Source organism: Vombatus ursinus, unplaced genomic scaffold (genome assembly GCF_900497805.2).
Source record: "Vombatus ursinus unplaced genomic scaffold, bare-nosed wombat genome assembly UNPS02014807.1, whole genome shotgun sequence".
In the NCBI taxonomy this organism is placed as follows: domain Eukaryota; kingdom Metazoa; phylum Chordata; class Mammalia; order Diprotodontia; family Vombatidae; genus Vombatus; species Vombatus ursinus.
Genome location: NW_020954585.1, coordinates 8,474,558 through 8,496,873, shown reverse-complemented (window position 1 = coordinate 8,496,873; position 22,316 = coordinate 8,474,558). Strand labels below are relative to the sequence as shown.

The 22,316-nt window shown below is 39.7% G+C and overlaps 1 protein-coding gene across 1 annotated transcript in view; it reads right to left on the bottom strand.

Moving 5' to 3' along the window:
* The window catches only part of LOC114052003 (dynein heavy chain 3, axonemal-like), a 176,229-nt gene that overhangs the window by 46,702 nt on the left and 107,211 nt on the right, over nt 1-22,316 (bottom strand). The window contains exons 33-41 of the mRNA XM_027874411.1: nt 21,781-22,000; nt 18,698-18,832; nt 15,825-15,936; nt 12,643-12,884; nt 9,118-9,218; nt 8,049-8,154; nt 6,210-6,339; nt 3,623-3,865; nt 1,836-1,939 (exon numbers count right to left, since the gene is read on the bottom strand). Coding sequence (XP_027730212.1) covers nt 1,836-1,939; nt 3,623-3,865; nt 6,210-6,339; nt 8,049-8,154; nt 9,118-9,218; nt 12,643-12,884; nt 15,825-15,936; nt 18,698-18,832; nt 21,781-22,000 — 1,393 coding nt within the window. The remainder of the gene's footprint in view (nt 1-1,835; nt 1,940-3,622; nt 3,866-6,209; nt 6,340-8,048; nt 8,155-9,117; nt 9,219-12,642; nt 12,885-15,824; nt 15,937-18,697; nt 18,833-21,780; nt 22,001-22,316) is intronic.

Here is a 22,316-nt window from a genome sequence, read left to right as displayed (position 1 = left end):
GCTATGTGCCACACTCCTGGGTGACTGTAATGACCAACCTTCATCCCTTACAACAGATGATGACTCCCTCTGCTTGGTTGGTTGGTTGTTGTCCTTTGTTCTCAAAGAAGACCAAAATGACATCACTATATTAGAGGCAAGTTATAGTGTGTCTGACTGTGGCTGGTCAGACCAATATAAGTTTGGAAGGCTTGGACACAAATAATTCACGTGAATATTTGGGATGGATTCTCTAAATCTGTACATCTCATGTTTCTTTTGAACTACTTCAATTCTGCTTTGCTCATAGAGCACAGTACCCTCCTTGATGAGAGTACACCATGCTGGGCAATCCCGTGCCAGTATCTTCCATGTCATGCAACCAATTCCAAAGTTCTTCAGAGAAGCGTTGAGAGTGTCCCTGCTTGGTAGAAAAGTAGGAAACTACTGATACAGAACATTGCATATGTTGATTGTTGGATGCAGTCACTGTCATTTGATTTTGTTTAACTGTTTTTCTTTGTATGAGGGAGAGTTGGGATGGGGGTGAGGCTGGAGGCGTTATATCCAGGAATAATTGAATTAAAAAACAAAGGGCATTAAGAATACTTCAAAAAGTACTGTCTTCCATGATGAGACCAAGGAGATGATTTCATAATATGGAGACAAAGGTATGGTTTGGGGGGCATGGGATTTGGCATAAAGAATACTAAGAATCCACAATGAATTTAGCTTTATGTAAATTCTGGTGGCTCAGATAATTATGTGATGAGATTAAAACAAAAAACAAATGTTCAAATGTTGCCCACACATATGGAGAAAACTAGTGGGCAGTCTTCATCCAGAAAAATTTCAATGTACAAATTCAACACATACCTTTTAGGACAAAAAGGTAAATCACAGAAAATAAACCAATAGTAGGTATATATTTAAAACACATGGACCACCAGCCTCAGACACTTAACACTTACTTGCTGTGTGACCCTGGGCAAGTCACTTAACCCCAATCTCGTCACCAAAAAAAAGCAAAAAAAACAAAAAAAAAACCCCCAAAACAAACACATGGACTGGCTAGGACACACTCGCCTCCTACATAGGCAGAACTAGAGTGTATCCTAAGCAAAGAATGAATTTCAACACAATCTCATGTCCCTTTCTCTACTCCCATTCACAGTTCCAGATATCAGCATGGTACAGTGATAAAAGCACTGGTCCCAGAGGCAGAGGATCTGGGTTCAAATCCCCTTTCTGCTATTTACTACCCTGTATGACCTTCAGGCCCTCTTTGGCCCTCAGTTTCTTTATCTATAAAATGATGGGGTTAGACTAGATGGTCTCTGAGTTTCCTTCAAACTCTACATCTTTGATCCAAAATGATGGTCCTGAAGCCCTTCAAAGTCCTCAATCATCCCACAGAGATTTGGCTGTATTCACTAGACTCTGCTTACTGAGGCAGGGAAATAGACATTTTAGAAACATTTTCAAAAATGATTAAGACCAAACAAAAGTAGAATATCCTATTAAACAAAGTTCTTTCCTCCCTTTCCCTGAGTATTCTGCTTAACTAGGTCTTTACTAATGTCCATTAGGTAAAAGGAAATCATCCTCCAGGATTTTCTCTAGGAAAAAGCAGATACCTCTTTGGCTGGATTGATTTTAATATAGCGTTGCTACAGGGATGTACCTCTTGAAGGTCCCTCCCAGCCAAAATGATTCTATGAGGTACAGAGAAAATACTTAATTATGCTGATATATAGTTGCTGATATAACACTGAGATTGCCACATGAGATTATCTGTTCATCTTGAAAGATTTTTCCGAAATCTCATCTCTCATGAAGATTAGCTCCCCTCTTACCTTCGCAGTAGCTGGGATTATCTGCTCTTCCTTGGTGATGTAGTCTGTCCACAAATTCCACTGTCCACTGCCATGCTTAAGGAAATAAAAGTCATAGATGCTCCCTAGGCCAAAGAAGTAGAGAAGACCATAAGGATCAAAGTGTACATTCATCTTCTCTAACTCCCTTGCTTAATAGAAGCCATGAGAACTGCCTTGGAGTCAATAGGTAAAGGTTTGATTTCTAGTTCTGCTATTTATTACATGCACGATACCCTGGACTGGTCACTACCTCCCAGGGCCTCTTCTTCCTCTGGACAAGGGAAGGGAGGGGCTAGACCAGTGGTGTCAAACTCAAGTAGAAATGGGGGCCACAAAGCCATACATAAAGATCTCTGTACCCAGTATACTGACTTAGAAAATCACATGTTTACATATTTCTTTTTTTATTAATTTATTTGTTAAATATTTCCCATTTACATTTCAATCTGGTTCAGGCTGCACTCAGGACTACTATGGGCCACATAACACCTGCAGGTGATTGACACCTCTGGGCTAAGTACACCCAAGGTCCCTTTCAGCTCTAGATTCTGTGATAAAACCCCATGGGAGCTTAAAAGGGACTCATTCTCTTGTATTTACTAATGAAGAAACAAACCCATCTAGGGCTTATTAGGGGAACCCACTGGTCAAAAAGAATAGAGCTGACTTTATACGGGGGATGTGGAGGTGTCTTCTGTACTGTGCCACCGGACCAGCCACTGATCCATTAGGACTGCAATCGTTCATCCCTCTTGGGTTGTGTGTCCATCCTAGCACCTAGAGGAGAGGTTCTTTACCTGGGGTCTAGGACCCTCAAGGATAGATTACAGGGGGTCTGTGAACTTGAATGGCAAAAAAATTATATCTTATCTTTATTTCAATATAATTGACTTCCTTTGTAACCTATGTATTTCATTTTACATATTTAAAAACCATCTGAGAAAGGGTCCATAAGCTTCATCAGACTTCTAGAGGGGTCCATGATGAAAGAAGGTTAAATACTTCTAGCCTAGGTAATTTTTAAAAAAGCAACCAGACGTACAACCTCAAGACCTAAAAACATTGCTTACCCTTCCCCTGTAGAGAGAAGTAAGAATCATCAGAGGAGATGATAAATCAGTGGCCTAAAATCACAAACAAATCCTTGGCAGGTGAGAAAAACCAAGGTCAGCTCTTGTTCAACAAGTGGTTCTACGGCTATTCAAAGTTCCAAAGCATAAGATACAGCAGGCTCTGTAGAGTGACTGCACATTTTGCCCCAGCAAAATTTATCAGTGCCCCACATCAGCGTGGGGACCCCAAATGGGAGACTGTGTGGGCTAATGAGTATCTAATCTTGAAGGTATTCAGTTGCAGTTCCAGTGACATCTCTGCATGTCCCAATTCTTCACCATTTCTCCTTGCATTTGGCAGAAGCATTTCATAAAGTAGCTCTCAAATCTGATCTCATGACAGACCCAGAAACCAACTCTATTTGAGGTCAGGTCAGATCCTTCACCCTAAGAATATCTGTTGGAGGGATCTAGAAAAAGAGCCTTGGTTATCCTTGGTTTCCATTTCATTTTATCCCATCAGTTTTTTTTCCCCATGTAGGGCTGTCACACAGAGGAGATACCACCCTTTAGCATGAAATCTTCTCCCTCCACCTACTTTGTGATTATTATACTTATTGTACTTTACTTTTTTATATATCCTGGAACCTCCATCGGAGCCTTGTTCCCTTGGCACACAGGGTCCAAACTAGAAGAGAGCAATAAACTAGTTACCTTTTTCTGGGAATATGTTGTTTTTGGTGATTCTGACGCTTTTGGGACGAGGGCTGGAGTCATCTGTGCCCATCAGAAGGTTGCGGAAAAAAACATCAAATTTCTTTCTGCTCTCCGCATTGATAGTTCCTGCCACTGTCCACACCAGAGAAAAGAGGAAGAGGCCTTGAAGCCAGAGGAATATCTGCTGGCTTGTCAAGTTTTCTCCTTCATAGTCTGGGTCATTCACGTCTCTGATTTCATCTAAAAAAGAACAGCCCAGAACTTTAGAACCATTATTGGCACCACAAACCTGTCTGTCCCTTAACATTCCTGAAAGTCATGAGAGGATTGAGAGCTGAAGAAAGTGACCAAAACCAGAAGTCTGAGGCTCTGGGAGATCAGGGTTTCTGGGAAAAGGAGTAGGCTTTGTCAACATGGAGAAGTAGGCAAAGTTCTTTTTCCTTCCCCCTTAATCCTCTTCCTCCTTTTTGCTGTTTTCCCCTTTAAAGTTCTGAGCTACTTCTCAGTTCTCCTCCATCTCCTTTCCCCTCTCCACTTCTATTACACTCTCTAGATGAGCAGCCCTTGCCAGGGCACTGCCCTGATCAGGGTCTTTTTGCCTGAAACCTTTGTGCTGAGATATTAATCAATAATAATGGCTTACTGCTTAATTTTTTTTTGTTTCACCTTTTTTTTTTTTTGAACATCATAGGCCTGAATTAAATGTATGCAGAGCCAAACTGACATTTTGATAGGGGCCTTCAGTGACTGAAGTCAAAGGAGTAACAAATGGTGAAATTTGGGGACTATGGGGGAGGAACTTTTGAATACAGGGGAACAGCGTTTACCTCTGTCACGCTTTCTTGGTGTCATCTATGCCTAAACCTTTGGACATTTATATCTATGGATTTGGGAAGGGAATGGAAGAGCTAGTTTTCAGCATATTCTTCTCAAGGTGAAAAGTGGCAGCAGAAAGAGTTTAGCTTGAGGAGTGATTACTTATATATAGGCATCCCTTATTTTACACAAGGAGTGTGTTCTTGAAAGTAGTGTGTATACTGAGGTTTTTTGGTTTTGTTTTTGTTTTTTTGGGGGAGGCAGTAGGGATTAAGTGACTTGCCTAGGGTCACACAGCTAGTAAGTGTCAAGTGCCTGAGGCCACATTTGAACTCAGGTCCTCCTGACTCCAAGGCTGGAACTCTATCTACTGTGCCACCTAGCTGCTCTGGTATACTGAGTTTTTAAAATTGAATCACATTTGACTAAATGAAATACACAGTTTCAACTCAACAGCTCAGCATTTTGGATTTGTCAGTCTTTTTGCTCTAAAATAGCTTGAAAAGTTGACTAATTTAAGAAAATTTTGAAGACTAGACACCATCAAGACATTAACTCAAATTTGACTTGTGCTCCAGTCCACAATCTTGAGACAAAATGGCAACCAATAAAACTTTTCAAATGAATATATATCTTCTGTCCACTAAAGTCCTACTCTGATGCCTCTTCATGGAGTAATGACCCTGGGTTCTTGAAGGCTATATCCATGGAATGCCAAATCTGGCAGGTCCTGTCAAAATGGAAAGATCTAGAAGACAACTCTAACAACAGCCCATCATCCAAAGACCAGCATAGCTAAACTCAGAGAGGCTCATTTTCAAATAGGTCATAGGGTGATGAATTTTTCCAACACAACAATTCATGAAGACCATCAACTAAAACCTAGAGAAATTTCAGTTTGTGTTAGTGGATAAAATCAGACCAATAAAATCACAGATCCCTACAGTAGTGATGTAACTGTGTTAAGTTACTTTATCAGATTTCAATGGACTGAATGAGGTTTACAGATTAAGGAAGCACTTGTTTAAATGCATTAGAGGGGCTCCTTACTTAAAAGTTCCTAGGACTAATCTAATCCTTTTGTAATTTAAATAATCACACCTTATTTATCCTTTCCATGAATCTGGGCTTTTTTGAATAGCAGTAAGCTTTCATAAAATAAGCATGTCTATACTTCACATTTATCCAGTCTTTGTTTTTAAAGCTTTTTCATATTTAGCATTTCATTTTATCCCCTCAATATCTATTTGATCTAATGGTGTTCATGAGGAAACTTGAGGCCTGACTGGAAATGTTGTATGTCTTGCCCCAAATCACCTAGGATGTTGAAGGCTGAACCCAGATTAAAATTATGGCACAATGATTGATTTATAATCTTTGTTAGAAAAGATGGCTTGCTGGCTAAGAGAGTAGGGAAGAATATATTTAGAAACAAAGGTGATAAACACAGATAGTGAACCTATACACAGATGAACCTTCCTGACTTCAGGCCCTATACCCTGTACACTGTACCACCTAGCTGCCCATTCTTCCTACTTTTCAATGCCCCAAATATCAATGAAATAAGGTTTTTTGTTTGTTGGTTTGTTTAAAGAAAAACCCTAATACAATTTACTAGTATAAATTACATTGTCTATGATTTGGCTTTTTATCTGCAGTATCTTAAGAGTCTCTAAGCTATTTCTCAGGAAAAGGGTGGAGGGGGTGGGGTATAGCAGAAATACCAGACCACTCTTTATTTGCCTTAAGGAATGAGACCAACATTTACCAAACAGACAGTTGTATAGCTTCATCATGGAGTAGGCAAGATGGATGGGTGATGTCTGGACCATACATTTACAATGGTGATGGATAAAGTCTAAGGAGGGCTGGACTAGCCACAAGAACATGTCATTAACCTGAAAATTTAAATTCATATAATTAGAAGATGTTAACAAAGACTGGATTTTTCTGAAGATGGTCAAATCTCCTGGAATACTCTGCTCTTCCCTTGAAGGAGAAGCCAGCAATAATTCAGGAAGTTTTTGACTTATGAACTTTACGCTGGTTAAATACCCATAACTATGAATGACTATACCCAGCTAGCACCTTACCATGGGACTTCTCCCCACTCCACAGTGCTATAGAAAGCTTCCATGACCTTAAGACCAGCTCCCTTTCCCCTATCTCCCAATCTCCCTTTATAGCTCTGTCTTCTCCTTCCATTGTCTAAGAAGGATTTGGAACTGGGGTAGTAGAAGGCTTCTAGGCCCAAGGTTCAGAGCTCTTATTAGTTCTAAAGTACATCTATCTTATGAGCTAAACAAATATTTATGGGCTATCCCAAGAACCTTTTATAGCACCATTGTAGCAGAAATTCTTAAATTTTTTGTGTTGGGGGCAGCTAGGTGGCGAAGTGGATAGAGCACTGGTTCTGGAGTCAGGACAACCTGAGTTTGAATCTGGGTCTCAGACCAGACACTTGACACTTACTAGCTGTGTGATCCTAGGCAAGTCACTTAACCCCAATTGCCTCAAATCCTCCCAAAAAATTGTGTCCTTGGTCCTTTGGCAGTCTGATGAAGCCTGTGGATCTCTTTTAAGAGGAGTGTTTTTAAATGCATAAAATAAAATACTAGGATTGTGAAAGTGGGTAAATCAAGAAATTATTAAGTACCTACTATGTTCCAGGCATTGTGCTATGTACTGGGGATACAAAAGAGACAAGGAAACAATTATATTGAAATGTAATTATCAAAATAAAAAAAAAAGTTCACAACTCCCAGATTAAGAACCCCTGATTCATAGTATTGTGTCTATGGAAAAATCAATTAATCAATCAATAAATATTTAAAATAAGCACTTGCTATGTACCACCCCCATGCCAGGCATTGGAGATACAATAACAAAAGCAAAAGCAATCCCTGTCCCATGTTCCAAATTCCCAACAACCAATAAAAAATGAAGTCATGAAATGCAGCTTCTGTAGAAGGCTGGCTGAGTGACACATTTGTGGAAATATACAACCTGGATGCTCTTCAGTACCATTTAATGGCATTTCAAATGAATTTTGGTTGGTTTGATGAAAATAGGGGAACTTTTTCCCACTTACTGTTGTTGTTTTCAGGTGTCAAGAGCCTTCAGCTTATGCTCCCCAGACCTGCACTGGGGACCATGTATGTGATCCTGGCCAGAGTCTAAGTATCTGAGAGAGCAAAAGCTTAGTCCAGAGCTGAAAACTTTGGAAGAATGAAACTAACAGAATGGAAGCTCCTTGAAGGCAAGGTCTGGTTTTGTTTGTTTGTTTGGTTAGTTGGTTGGGAGTTTGCTTTTTTTGTCTCTGCGTCTAGCTCAATACATTGTAATGGTAGCTAGCATCCCAAAGTAATATATATTCACATTTATTTATCTATTCATTCATTCATTCGTTTGTTTGCTTGTTTTCATTCAATCCTCACAATCTACCTTATGAGGTAGGTGTTGTTTTTATCCCCATTTTACAGATAAGGAAACTGAGGCTGACAGAAGTTAAGTGACTTGTCCAGGGCAGGTAAGGCTTGTAAGTATCTGAGACAGGATTTGGGATGTTCCAGTAGAGATTTTAGTGAAGGGGAACTAGAGATCTTACCAGTTCAGTGTGCTCTTCAGTGAGGTTGGGGGGCAGTGTTTCCATGTATGAGTCCTTCAAGGGCTTCCAGCCCAGTTGGTGCGGTTCCATGTAGATCATCCCACATCTGCCAAGCATAAACAGAGCATCACCCAGTCCAGGGGTGGGGAACCTGCAGCCTCAAGGCCACATGTGGTCTTCTGGGGCCTTGGGTGTGGCCTTTTGACTGAGTCCAAGTTTTATAGAACAAATCCTTTTATTAAGGTGATTTGTTCTGTGAAGTTTGAATTCAGTCAAAGGGCCGCACTTGAGGACCTAGAGGGCCACATGTGGCCTCGAGGCCGCAGGTTCCCCACCTCTGACCTAATCAGTCATGTACTACCTAACAGCGCTGAGTCCCATTCCATTGGCTGTCCCATTGGTAGCCCCAGAGGATATGTGGAAGAGGGCTTGCCTAGAGTTAGAAATAGAAAGGAGCAGTTCCAGAGGTGGGGAAGGAGGAGAGAAGACCAATAATATAGATAATCAATCACTAGATTTGGAAGAAAAGGTTAATGGCTTTTTCTGTGAACTATCAGCTGTTGATTTTCTGTAGCAAGTTTTTAATCCTAGCACATCTGGTCTGCCTTCTCACCACCATTTGCTATTGTTCATTCTGGGAATACAGACTAATTTTAAGATTCACCAAAGCAAAATATAATTAGGAAGGTAAGCTGCTGGCGGGGATAAGGAACATATCAGATAATTCACTCCAAGGCCATTAATTTTTGGGTTATCTGCTATTTGAGATTAACCAATACCAAGGACAAGTTATTTATGTACTCTAGGCAAGGCTTGAAAATTATGCTCTCTGTACATTACTGTCCACCACAAGCTTATAGCTTTTGCTGTAATACATGCAATTTGACATCATAAAATAAAAAGTATATGCCTTGGAAGGGAGAATTTTCTCATGTGCATTTATATAAAAATAACTTTGTAGCATGAATATTAAACCTTCCCCCTTCTTTCTGTTGTGCCCTTTGAGGCTGCCTCACTTGCCCACCCCAGTCCCAGCTTTGGATTAATGTTCCATTAGTTGATCAACTACCTGCTGACGGTGGCTGGGGAGGCCTGCTCTAAATCTGCTGGCTCGAAGATCAGACTCATCTTGTCATTCATCTGGATGATCTCTCCACTCATTAAACACAGCTGGAAGTGCAAGGGAGGGGAGGCAGAAGGGATGAAGGATAATTAAAAAAGGAGAAGAAGAAGAAGAAGGGGTTAAGTTCTGTTTTACCATTTGTAAAGGTTCTGGGAAAAGTCAGTCCACATCCCTGCAAAACAGTTTAGAAACACAGCCACTTGCATGCTTGACAAAGACGTCTGAAGCACTGTAATACAGATTTTGGCCACTCATGCCAGCATTCCAACAGCTGGCCTTCTCCCTCTGCCCTCACTTGGCACTTTCTTGTATATTGGTTTGTTTTATTCGAATTATTTCATGTACATAGGTTTTATCTCTCTCCCAAAAGACTACACTATTTCTTGATGGCAAGGAACATGTCACATACTCTTTTAGTATCACTATCAGCATTTAGTAAAACCCTAGGCCTATCATTCTACTCTCATTTATTAAACTCCTACTATGTGCCAGACTAGACATTGGCATACAAAGACAAAAGTGAAACAGTTGCTTACCTCAAGAAGCTTATATTCTGTGGGGTCGGGGTGGGGAGAGAACATGACCACAGCCAAGTACAGGGTGTCCCAAAAGTCTTTTGTGGTTGTTCTTGTTGTTTTGTCACGTCTGACCCTTCATGACCCTGTGGACCATACTGTACGGGCTGTTTTCTTGGCTAAGATACTGGAGTGATTTGCCATTTCCTTCTCCAGTAGATTAAAGCAAACAGGTTAAGTGACTTGCCCAGAGCTCAGGTCTTCCTGACTCTAGACCCAGTGCTCTATCCACCTTGCCATCTAGTTGTAGCTTAAAAATTCACTAAGACTTTTGGGACAGCTTGTATAGATAAAGTCAGTCTATATAAACAAAACATATGCAAAATAAATGCATGGTAATTTTGGAGGGAAGTACTAGCAGTTTAGAGAATCCGGAAAGGCCTCATTGTAGGAGGGGACGTTTAAGCTGAACTTTGAAGGAAACTAGGGATTGACAGAGGGAGAACAGAAGGAGTGCACCCTAGGCATGGAGCCTGGGGATAGAATGTCTTGAGTGAAGGGAAGCCTGAAGGCCAGTTTGGCTGGACTGAAGAGTACAAGAAGGGAATGATGTTTTAAGTCTGGAAAACCAAGTTGCAGCCAGGTTGTGAAAGGCTTTAAATGCACATAGAATAATTGCTCAATAAGGATTTGTGGAGTGGAATTTGAGTGACTGACACCCTTTCTGGTGCCTGCTCATAAAGCATAAATTATTACTGCCCAAAGTATGTGTGAGAGTGGGCTTTTAGGTAGAATCTCATGAAGGGCAAACAGAGGTGTGCCTCTTCCCAAGTACAACATGGCCAAGATGAGACATGGGTTCACATTGTGGTGGATTCTTTCCATACTCCTTAACAATCCAAGTCTGACTTGTGTAACTGAAGGTGAGACTGAAACTTCTATGGACTCACTGTTCTCCACACCTATAAATTGAGGGCTCCTTTCTAGCACTAACATCCTATGGATTAAACATCATTCATTCAGTTATGAGGCAACACTACCATATAGACCTCATTAAGACTGTTCTGCTCACTATAATTTGGGAATAAAAAGTGGGTAGCTAGGTGAAGTAAAAGAGAGAGTGCTGGGTCCGTAGTCAGGAAGACCTGAGCTCAAATCTGGCCCCAGACACTTACAAGCTATGTAACCCCCTGGCAAGTCATTTCATTTCTGTTTGCCTCTGTTTTCCTCATCTGTAAAATAGGGGTAATAATAGGTATCTCCCAAGGTTGATGTGAGGATCAAATGAGATGATCATTGTAAAGCACTTAACACAATGCCTGGCTATATTAAGTGCTATATAAGTGTTAGCTATCATTCATTCAGTTATGAGGCAATACTACTATTCAGCCTTAACTAAGACTGTTCTGCTTATTGTAATTTGGGAATAAAAAGGTGCCCTGTGGAAGAAACTTGGAGCAGTCATTCCGAAGATATGAAAGTATACTATGAAGGAAAACTAGGGATCAGATTTGAATTATAAAAAGAAGATACAAAACCCCATGTACATATATGTACACATACATATATGCACCATGAAGAAAATGATGTGTAAGTGTATTGCTATACAGAAGAACATTGAAGAATGTGTTATTGGTAATCAGAAAACAGCAATATTGAATTGGCTGATCATCACTCATTGGTGTGTAGAGTAAGCTCCTTCATAAGACAGTAGGAACTGTATTGTTCTGGTCTATGTTTCTTCAGCCCCTAACATAGTGCCTTGAACACAGTAGGGACTTAATAAGTTGAAGCTTGTTGAATTGAATTGATTTCAACTGTAGTGGAAACAATACTGGCCTGGGAGCTAAGAGAACTGTTTTCTATTACTAGTCCTGATGCTAACTGTTAGCGTGCCACTGAACACTCCGAGGCCAGTTTACTCATTCTTAAAATGAGGGATATGGATTATCAGTGTACCTGAGATCCTTTTGAGCTAAAACATTCTGTAGATTTATGATTCACTCTCACATGCCTTATACCAAAGTTCTCCACATCACTGAATAGATATGCATGTGGTATAAATCATAACTCTTGTTGAACAAACACAAATAAATCAATTTTATTGTGTCATCTCTAGATACTTGGGCTAATAAAATAGATGTGACTGTGTTCCAATATTTTGGCTAATGTTCTCAAGCAGGGAAGGACAATTAGGACATTTACTAACTGTTATTTACATTTCTTTTCTCAATTGTAAGCTGACATTCGTTACAGTAAGGCCTTCTGCTTTGATCAGAGGTTTCCACACATAATTGCATTTTCTGAACCTGATTCACAGGAGGCAAATATCAGCCTTTAAAGGCCTAGGCCCAGCACAGCCACAGCTGCAGCATAGATTTCCAGAAGTTGGGGCCAGCCTAGACAGGGTATGCACGAGAGCAGAAAGTATGCAGTAAAACATTGAACAAATAGCTATTGCCTACCAGCAGTTGCAGTCTCCCTCAAGGTGCCATTTCACTCACTCCCCCTTGAAATATACCTGGGAACCCAGCCTGAATGTGGTTTTGATTCCTTGACTTCCCCAGCTTATCTTGCTTCTACAGACTGCCTTTCAAATACCTGGCTTTGAGCTTATCTACCTCAATGAAGCCCACAAACCATGTCTAACATTACTAGACCCTGGGACAGCAGCTATCATCCATATGTGGCATAAAAGACAGATGCACTATAATCAAGACAGAAACTCCTACTTTTAAAATGGTTAGCTTAGAGAACAGACATGCAAACAGAAGTATAATTCACTAATTTCCTTATTGTTCTTACCCCCTGTGAGCATTAGCTTTTTTTGTTTTTGGAGGGTGGGCATTAACTTTTAGTGTGACCAGTGTATAATATACAAAAGTATATCATTCACACCAATCAAGAAGATTTAATTTCCCAATAAGATTAAAGTGTTAACAGTTATAAGAACTACCTTCTTATTGTCATCCAGCACAGTGTTCATATTTTCAATCCAAACGGCATCCACTGGGCCATCAAATATAATCCACTTCCGGTCATCAGTCACTGATGCTGCTTGCTCTCGAAAGGAGGTGGCGAGGACCCCATCAGTCCACTCATGACTCACTGGGTCAAAGCAACCATACAGCTGACCCATAGTGATGGCTTTAGGATTGATGATTTTGTACTCAACAGCAAACTCATCTCCTTGATTGGCTGGGCAAGGAGAGAAATTACAAAATCAATGATTTTTGATGAAATTAGGACATTAGCAATGAAACTATGCTCCATTATCAACATCTGTCACATTTATTTAATGTTCTGCTTGTTTACACAGAATCTACTTAGATCTTTGTATACTTTCATTGTATGCTCTCAAAGCCCATTGGATTTTGATAAATCTCCGTAAACACCCCGAAAAAAACAGGTACCATTCATGCCTTCCTTTACTTAATGCAGAATGTAGAAACTAGGGCATTAGGATGAGACATAACCTTAAATAGGAATCCTAGCTATCCTCTTGCTCTAGGCCCTAAGCTTTCTCTTCAAGGCTTAACAAAACCAGAAAAATCAGGTCTATGGGTTTAGGGTAGCATTGTGTTGCAATGGAAAGAACCCTAGATTAGGAATCACAGGATTAGGATTCAAATACCAGGTCTACTATTTATTAACCTGTGTGCAAATCAATTTATCCATCTAGGCCTCTGTTTCATCTATAAAATGAAGGGGTTAGATTAGATGAACTCTCAGGGTCCTTCTAACTCCAAATCTAGGAAACCAGAATGGGTCAAATGGTGTAATTAAAAGATTATTGGATTTAGAATTGGAAAACCTGGGTTCAAGTACTAGCTCTATAATTTATCAGTTATATGACTTTGGGCAAATCACTTTCTCTTTGAAGGCTTCCATTCTCTCAACTTGTGAGAGTGAAGGGAAACACAAAGATGATGTTTAGAGTCTCTCTCAGCTCTCGCATTCTATGAGTCTAAATTGTTCAGAAGGAACTCCCCCTCCCCCCAAAAAAAAAACCACAGGCAATACTCATTTGAACATGTCAAGGATGTGTAATTGCATCGGGGGCAACACCTTCCACCAATGCAGATCACAACCTTTCTACAACTTAATAGATGACCTTTTTTTTTTTTTAATAGATGACCGTTGAGGGTTGTTGTGGCCCCCAAACTCATTAACATGAAGATGGGCCTCTTCCAATGGACTGGATGACAGGCATACTGTCCATCACCAAGTCATGCTTATAGCAATTTCCATCCAGGCCAGAGCTTATGTTCCATTTGCATGGAGTTCTCAAATGCAGGGTCATCTCTATGCCAAGATCATAGAATCACAGGGCTAGACCTTTCAAGGGCCTCAGATGTCATCTAGTTCAACCTCTCTCATTTTTACAGATGAGGAATTTGAAACCCAGAAGGATAAGACTTGCCCAAGGTCACAAAAGTAGAAATCATCCCAGGCAAAATTTGAATCCAAATCTTCTGACCCCAGCATCAGCACTTTTCCCAGTGGACCAAGAAGAAATTTTATGAGGAAGAATTTTAGTGGAGAATAATTTAAGAAAGATTAGGAATACGACCCAGGGCTTGAGTCTTTGAGTATTCCGTCCTTTGATGCTTACAAGGTCATAATGTTAACGCTAGTTGAGTGATACAACAGTATGTATTTGCATTTGTATAGTCCTTTGAAGTTATAAAGTACTCTACTTGAATTATCTCATCTCTCAAAATTCTTGCAAAGCCTACTTTGCAGGGCGATTGAGAGGAAACTTTAAACTGTAACATAGTAATAGTTCACATTTGTACTGTTCAGTCATTTCAGTCGTGTCCTACTCTTTGTGACCCCATTTTCTTAGCAAAGAGACTAGAGTGGTTTGCCATTTTCTTCTCCAGCTCATTTTTACAGATGAGGAACTGAACCAAACAGGGTTAAGTGACTTGCCCAGGGTCACCCACCAATAAGTCTGAAATCAGATTCTAAGTCAGGTCTTCCTGACTCTATCCACTGCTGCCACCTAGCTACCCTACATTGACTCTTTAAGACTGACCAAAGTGCTCTCCTCACAGCAATCCTATCAATCAATCAACAAGCATTTATTAAGCACCCACTATGTGTCAGGAACTGTGTTAGGCACTGAAGATACAAAGACAAAAATTAAAATAGTCCAAGCTCTCAAGGTGTAGTGTAAATATTATATTATCTCATTTTAAGTCTAAGGAAATGGTCTGAGAGACACTTCCCTGCCATCATAAAGCTAGTATAAATGTGAGTTATTATTACTGCACAGTCCTCCTCAATTTAGAGCTTAAAGGGATTCATCTAATCCAACCTCCTCTGCTTACAGAGCAGGAAACTGAGGCTCATGTGACTTACTAATTGTCACTCACCTAGAGAGTAGCAGATCTATGACTTGAAACTAAGTATATCTCCAAGTAAGAGGGAAGGGTAAGGGGAAGTGAAAGGAAGGGGAAGAGAAAACAAAGGAGGGAAACAAAAGAGAAGAGAGAGGAAGCAAAGAGGAGAGAAAAAGAGGAGGTGGGGGAGGGATAGAATAGGGAAAGGCAGAAGGAAAGGAAGGGAGGGCAGGGGAGGAGAAAGCAGAGAAGAGAGGAAAGAGAAGAGGAAGAGAAGAGGAAAAGAGAAGGTAAGGAAAGGGGAGAAGAGAGGAAGGGCAGGGGAATAAAAGGGAAAGGGAGGAAGAAGGGAAGGGGGAGGGGAGGAGATGGGAAAGAAAGGAGGGGGAGGGAGATGGAGAGAGGAAGAAGAAGGGGAAATAAAAATGACCTATTTTTTTTAAATCAAACTATTTGCTTTTATAACATTTCTATTTAGGTTAATTGCTTTAATTGAAAGTGGTTTCTCCCACACCCAAACTCGAAGGCTTCCTGTAAACCCTCTCTCCATCTGTGAGCTAGCCTGGGTTTAATGACACCACAAGCAGTTTTCCTGTGCCATCATGGAATTCTACTCAAGATAACAAGGATTTTTTTTTTGCCCACAGAGGAAAGCCTGCACGCTGTTCTATTTCTGGCTACTACACAGGAATCCAATGACAGCAAAAGTAACACCCCAACACTATCTCTCCAAAGCCAATTTGTGGAGTGAAATTAATTCTTCTTAAAGCTATAGGGCTTTCATCTTTACCTGCATGCATATCACCCAGAGCTGCAGCCAGGACTTTGTAAGCACAGGTCTTCCCACCCAAGGGGTCTCCAACAATCATGTAACCGTGCCTCACCAGCATCATCTCATAAATCTAAGAAAGCAACATCAGATGAGGAATTACAGCAAATTCCCTTCAAAACTCAAGTTTGGGCATTTGATTAATGACACATTATGAGTTAGATGCCCAGGTATTTTATTATTCCCATTTTCCTAATAAGGCTGGGAGAGTTTAAGTGACTAGACTGGGGTCTCAGTAAGTGTGTGAGGCAAGATCTAAATCCAAGTTATCCAGACTCTAGGTGCATCACACCATTCACTATATCATAGTCTTTCTCTAGGGGTATGGGTCAAAAGTGAATGTGTCCCCACCTATTTACCTCTGAACCCCAATTTGTGATTCTGACCTATTTTTAATTTCAGTTTACAGCCATTATAAATATATGTCAAGAATTCTTCAGCCAGCTGTCTAGCATGAATATATAAATTCACAAATTGTGTTTCTGCTCAATCTTCTGTTCCCAAGGCTAATAGGTTACAGTCTTTTGCTTTGACTGGCACTGATAGAACAGGGTTTTACTGAGCATGGCTCTCTAATTGCACAATTCAAATACGTTTTAATATAATGGGGTTAAAATCAAGGCACAAATCTTCACTTAAATAATGGATTATGGAACTAGAAGATTAAACAGAAAGACAATTCTTGAATTTTCCATTTGTTCTTCCTTCACCGAATACATTAATCCATATTTGGTCTCTTGTGGTGGGATGTATATTTTTAATGTTTTTATCATTAAAATTGTTCAATCTTGCGAATTTTCTATTAGATTATGAATTTCTCAAAAACAGTACATCTTTCTTTTCTCTTTCTCCTTCTCCTGCTCCTATTCTTCTCTCTCTCTCTCTCTCTCTCCCCCTCCCTCCCTCTCACCCACACACACAGAAACACACATTCATCTTGGGTTTTTGGTTTATATAGAGTGTCCCAAAAGTCCTAGTGCAATTTTAAACTTAAAATTGCACTAGGACTTTTGGGACAACCAGTATAATGAATTGATTGAATATTCAATCAATGATACTAACTTCAGAGCAGAGGAACACAGCCAATGGCAATCCACCAGCCTGCCCAAAGGGAGATAATCAAGAATGAATGACATCTACTTTCTATCTGCATAGTCATACTACATTTCTAGATTTCTGTTCTAGCATCCATTTTGGATCATTTTGGTTACCTACTGGGAGGCAGCCCAAAAGATAACAAAAATAATAATAGCAAGTATTTATATATTGATGTAAAATTTACAAAGCACTTTACATACATTAACTCATTTTATGCTATTATTATCCCCATTTTACAGATCAGAAAACTGAAACTGAGAGGTTAAGTGACTTGCCCAATATTTTGTAAATGTTTGAAACAGGATTCAAACTCAGATCTTCCTGACTCCAGGTCCAAAGCTCTACCAAATCAAGTGGCCAAGTGAAAAATACCATGCATGAATCAGTAGCGTTCCAAGTATCACTCATATTCTTGCAAAGGGAGTTTTTGCCATGCTACAGCAATGACTGAAAACTTAGGAGCTTCCCTAACACTATTTGCTAGAGATGGTGTTTATTATAAGGTGTGAGATAAGAGTCAGGAAATCCAGGTTTTCCTTTTGTCTCTGCTTACCAATAATTGACTATGTGGCTTTGGATAAGTCATTTCAACCTTGATTTCCTCATCTGTAAAGTCAAGGGACTGGACTAGATACAGGTCTCTTTCTGCTCTAAAACTCTATGATTTTTTGAGGTGGGTTCATCTGAGACCTATCTCAACAGAGTATCCAAAAGACTGTAGTTTCACCTAGAGGAAATAATTTCACCTTTGAAGCAGCATAGCACAACAGATAATGCAGAGAACTTAGAGTCAGGAAGGCATGGGTTCAAATCCTGCTTCTGACACTTATTAGCTGTGTAACTCTGGGCATGTCACTCAATTTCTCTAAGTCTCAATAAAATGAGGGGGTTTCAGCTTTAAATTAATAATCCAATAACAATGTTAAGGCATGGATTTAGAGAAAGACATGATCACAAAGTACCAATATATTAACTAATTCATCTTCTTGTTGTTGTTCAGTCATTCCAGTTGTGTCTGTCTCTGTGACTCCATTTTTGGGGTTTTCTTTCTTTTTTTTTTAAGGCAAGTGGGGTTAAGTGATCACACAGCCAGTAAGTATCAAGTGTTTTGTCTGAGGTCACATTTGAACTCAGGTCCTCCTGACTTCAGGGCTGGTGCTCTATCCACTGCGCCATCTAGCTGCTCCTATTTTGGGGGTTTTCTTGACAAAGATACTAGAGTGGTTTGCCATTTCCATCTCCAGTTCATTTTACAGATGAGAAACTGAGACAAACAGGGTTCAGTGATTTGTCCAGGGTCACATAGCTAGTGTCTGAGGTCAGATTTGAATTCATGAAGGTGAGTCTTCTTGATTCCAAGCCCAGTGCTCTATCCACTGTGCCATTTGCCAAATTCTTGCATCCCATGCTCAAGATAGATTCTTAGTTCTCACATTAGAAACATAATTCATAGGAGGCTGTCATAAAGAAACTGAAGGAGAGCTTAAATTTGAGCTCTTAGCAACAAAATTGGATGGCATCCTGGATTGCTGAATGATTTTTTTTTTTTCACTTCTGTCTCAGTGTAGGTGCCTCTAATTGCAGTGGTTTTCAAGATGCCTGATGAAATCTTTCTGAATCCCTAGCCTTAGCTTAGTAATTTAAAGTTATTTTGAGATGATCTTGAATGAAAGAAGATGATGGCTGAGACTCACAAGTAAGACAGCTACCTTCCCATGGGCATATGACAAACCAACCTGGATAATCTTTCCGATAAACCATGGTACTGATTGCAGTTTCATCTTTTTGATGTTTTCATTTAGTGCTTCAATGAAAAGCTCATAGTCTGGCTTAGGAAGAATGACTCCTGGGAACAAATCCGATATGATCCCCTGTTAACATAAAATAGAGAAGACTATTGAGAGCCTGGAGAAATTCAATTCGATAAACATTTATCAAGCATCTAAGTGCAAGGCACTGAACTGGGGATTCAAAGATTAAAAAATAAAAAAAGGCACAGTCCCTGCTCTCAAGTTTACAATTCAACAAGCATTTATCAAAAATCTAATAAGTACAGGCCTTAGAGCAAGATTTCTTAACCTGGAGTCTATGAACTTAAAAAATTTTTTTTGATAACTGTATTTCAACACAATTGGTTTTCTTTGTAATGTATTCTATTTTATGCATTTAAAAATATTCTTCCAAGAAGGGGTCTGTAGGCTTCATCTGTGGGTGCTAAAGCCAGCTCCAACTGGACTCTAGTGAATTAACTTTTCAGGGGAAGCATTTACATCTCAGAATTTGGCCAATGCTAAAAATCAGAGCTTAATTTATTATTTTGTTGATAGTCTAGTCTTAAGAAAGCAATAAAGAAAATGTTAATAATGTAAATTAAACTTTTTTCCAAAGAGCTGGTTGTTAAACATTTACCAGCAAACCCCTAGTTTTATGAAATTACCCAGGGGGTTCATAACACAAACAAGTATAAGAACCCCCCTGCCTTCAAGAGTTCCTTAGGGCACTAAAAGGCTAAGTGATTTGCCCAGGTCAAGTAGCCAGGATTTTGACAGAGGCTAGACTTGAACCCATATCCCCCTGATTCCAAGACCAGTTCTTTATCCACTATGTGACACTACCTGGCTAAGACAACTTTGTAAGTCTCTAAGTAGCCAATATGCTTTAGTGGAGGGAATTTCCTTACAGGGAATTCCTTGTACCAATGAAATCATGGATCTGGTTAAAAAAAGAAAAATCAGCACAGAGTTTGATGCCAGGGAAAGAAAGACAAAAATGAAATAGTGTCTGTTCTCAAGGAGCTTACATTCTGCATGCTACTACAGTTAGTAAAGAGAATAAGATCTGTGCAGTTTTCCTTTTCTAGCTACTCCTACTGCCTAGATCTCAGAGCACCTGCTAGCAAGGGCTGCTCAGTAAGCAGAATAGGCAGCTACTTGGACCTTCTGCTTATAACTATCTTCCCTATAGTACCCTATAGTCAATGGTACTTGAAATTCCACAATTAAACATGCAATTCTTGAGGCCTTGAAAGCTTTTCCAGCTTCCAGAATGCTCTATTAAAATTCAAATACACATTCAAATTATATATTAAGCAACTATTTTATGGGAGTTATTGTGATCACTATAGTAATAATCATAATTATAAATGTCTTAGATTTATATAGTGTTTTTACAGAGCTCTTTCCTTACTAAATTATGAGAGGGTACTGTGGCAGTGCAGGTATAATTATCCCTCTTTTACAGATGAGGAAACTGAGGCTTAAAGAAATTAAGTGATTTGCCCATTGTTGCATGGATAGTATTGACTATGTAAGAATAAGGCTCTATCATTCCCCAATTGATAAATGATCAAAAGATATGATCAGTTTTCAGATGAAGTAATCAAAGCTATCTTAGACATATGAAAAAATACTCTCACTATTGATTGGAGAAATACAAATTAAAACAGTTCTGAGGTACTACCTCATATCTATAGATTGGCTAGTAGGATAGAAAAGGTAAATGATAAATGTTGGAGGGAACGTGGGAAAAATGAGACTTTAATGTACTGTTGATGGACTTGTAAATTGATTCAACCATTCTGTAGAGCAATTTAGAACTATGCCCAAAAGGGCTATAAAACCATGCATACCTTTTGACCTAGCAATACCACTACTAGGTCTGTATCCCAAAAGAGATAAAAAAAAACAAAAAGGAAAATGACCTATATGTACAAAAAAATTTATAGGAGCTCTTTTCTGGAGGTAAAAAATTAGAAGTTGAGGGGATGACCATCAATTGGAGAATGGCTGAACAAGTTGTGGTATGTGATTATGATGGAATACTATAAGATGGAGTACTATAAGAAATGATGAGCAGGATGCTCTCAGAAAAACCTGGAAAAACTTGCATGGGCTGATGCAAAGTGAAATGTACTGTGTACAAAGTAACAGTAATACTGTAAAATGATCAGCTGTGAATGACTTAGATATTCTTGGTAATACAGTAATCCAAGATAACTCTGAAGGACTTATGAAAAATGCTATCCATCCCCAAAGAAAGAACTGTTGGTGTCTGAATACAGATTGAAGCATACTTTTTTTAACTTTATTTTTCTTGAGTGTTTTTTCTTGTCTGTTTTCTTTCACATGACTATTATGAATATATTTTGCATGACTACACATATATAACCTATATGGAATTGCTTGTGTTCTTAATGGAGGGGGAGGGACGAAGGGAAGGAATTGGGAACTCAGTTTTAAAAACTGTTAAAAATTGTTTCTAGTGACTAGAGCTCTGGCCTTGGAGTCAGGAGGACCTGAGGTCAAATCCAGCTTCAGATACTTAACACTTACTAGCTGTGTGACTCTGGGCAAATCACTTAACCCTGATCACCTCACCAAAAAAAAGAAAAAAAAAGTTGTTTTTACATGTAACTGGGGAAAAATAAAATACTAAGTAAAAAAAGAATAAGGCACTATGAGAATGAGACATGGGACAACAGTCTAAATATATAGAAGCTGGAAGGGCAGTGTACCAGGGAGGAATGAAAGGTTCTAGAATAGAAAGCTAGAGAGAAGAACTGAAGATTTTGTATATTTCACAATGTTGCCTAACCTTGGCCCTGTAGCTGGGCCAGTGTACTTCCTTCAGTCTCTAAAAGAAATATATTGAAAATGGACTTGTGGGAAACCTAAATTGGGGTCCAGGTGCTCCACAGGACTCCAATCTATTGTCAATTGGAAGAGATCTAAGCTGGGCTGCCTTTAATCCATCAGCTTCATATCTACCCAGTAGGGATGAATCCAGGAGGAGCTCGGGTCTAGAATGACTTGCTGCTTACCTGAAACAGAGGCACATCTTGGGCCAAGAATTTGGCCAAGTTGACATCCAATAAGGCCCGGAGCAACAGGACACTCTCATCTTCTGCTGGATATTTCAGCTTCAGGTTCCCAGCGGCAGTGAGGACAGACTTCACTGCCCGCATCCCATAGTCATAGTGATGCTGAGATGATAGCTGCTCAGAGCATAAACGGTAGGTAGCAACGATTTTCTGGGCAAGACTGTGAAAGTTAAAAAGAAAAAAGAAAAAAGTGTGTGTAGGCCACTGGGTTAGATTTCAGGCTTCTTGTGGAATGGACTGACTTGTGTAGTGGTGAGTTCTCTATGTCTGCCTGGAGGTTTTTAAGCAAAGTGCCATGTTAAAGCATTTTATTAGGCCCTCGACTTGTCTAGGATGTTGTACAGACTTATGCTTCAAGTAAGGGCTAGAACAGAGGTGGGGAACCTGTGGCCTGGAGGCCACATGTGGCCTTCTAGGTCCTTGGGTGCAGCCTTTTGACTGAGTCCAAGTTTTACAGAACAAATCTGCACTTGAGG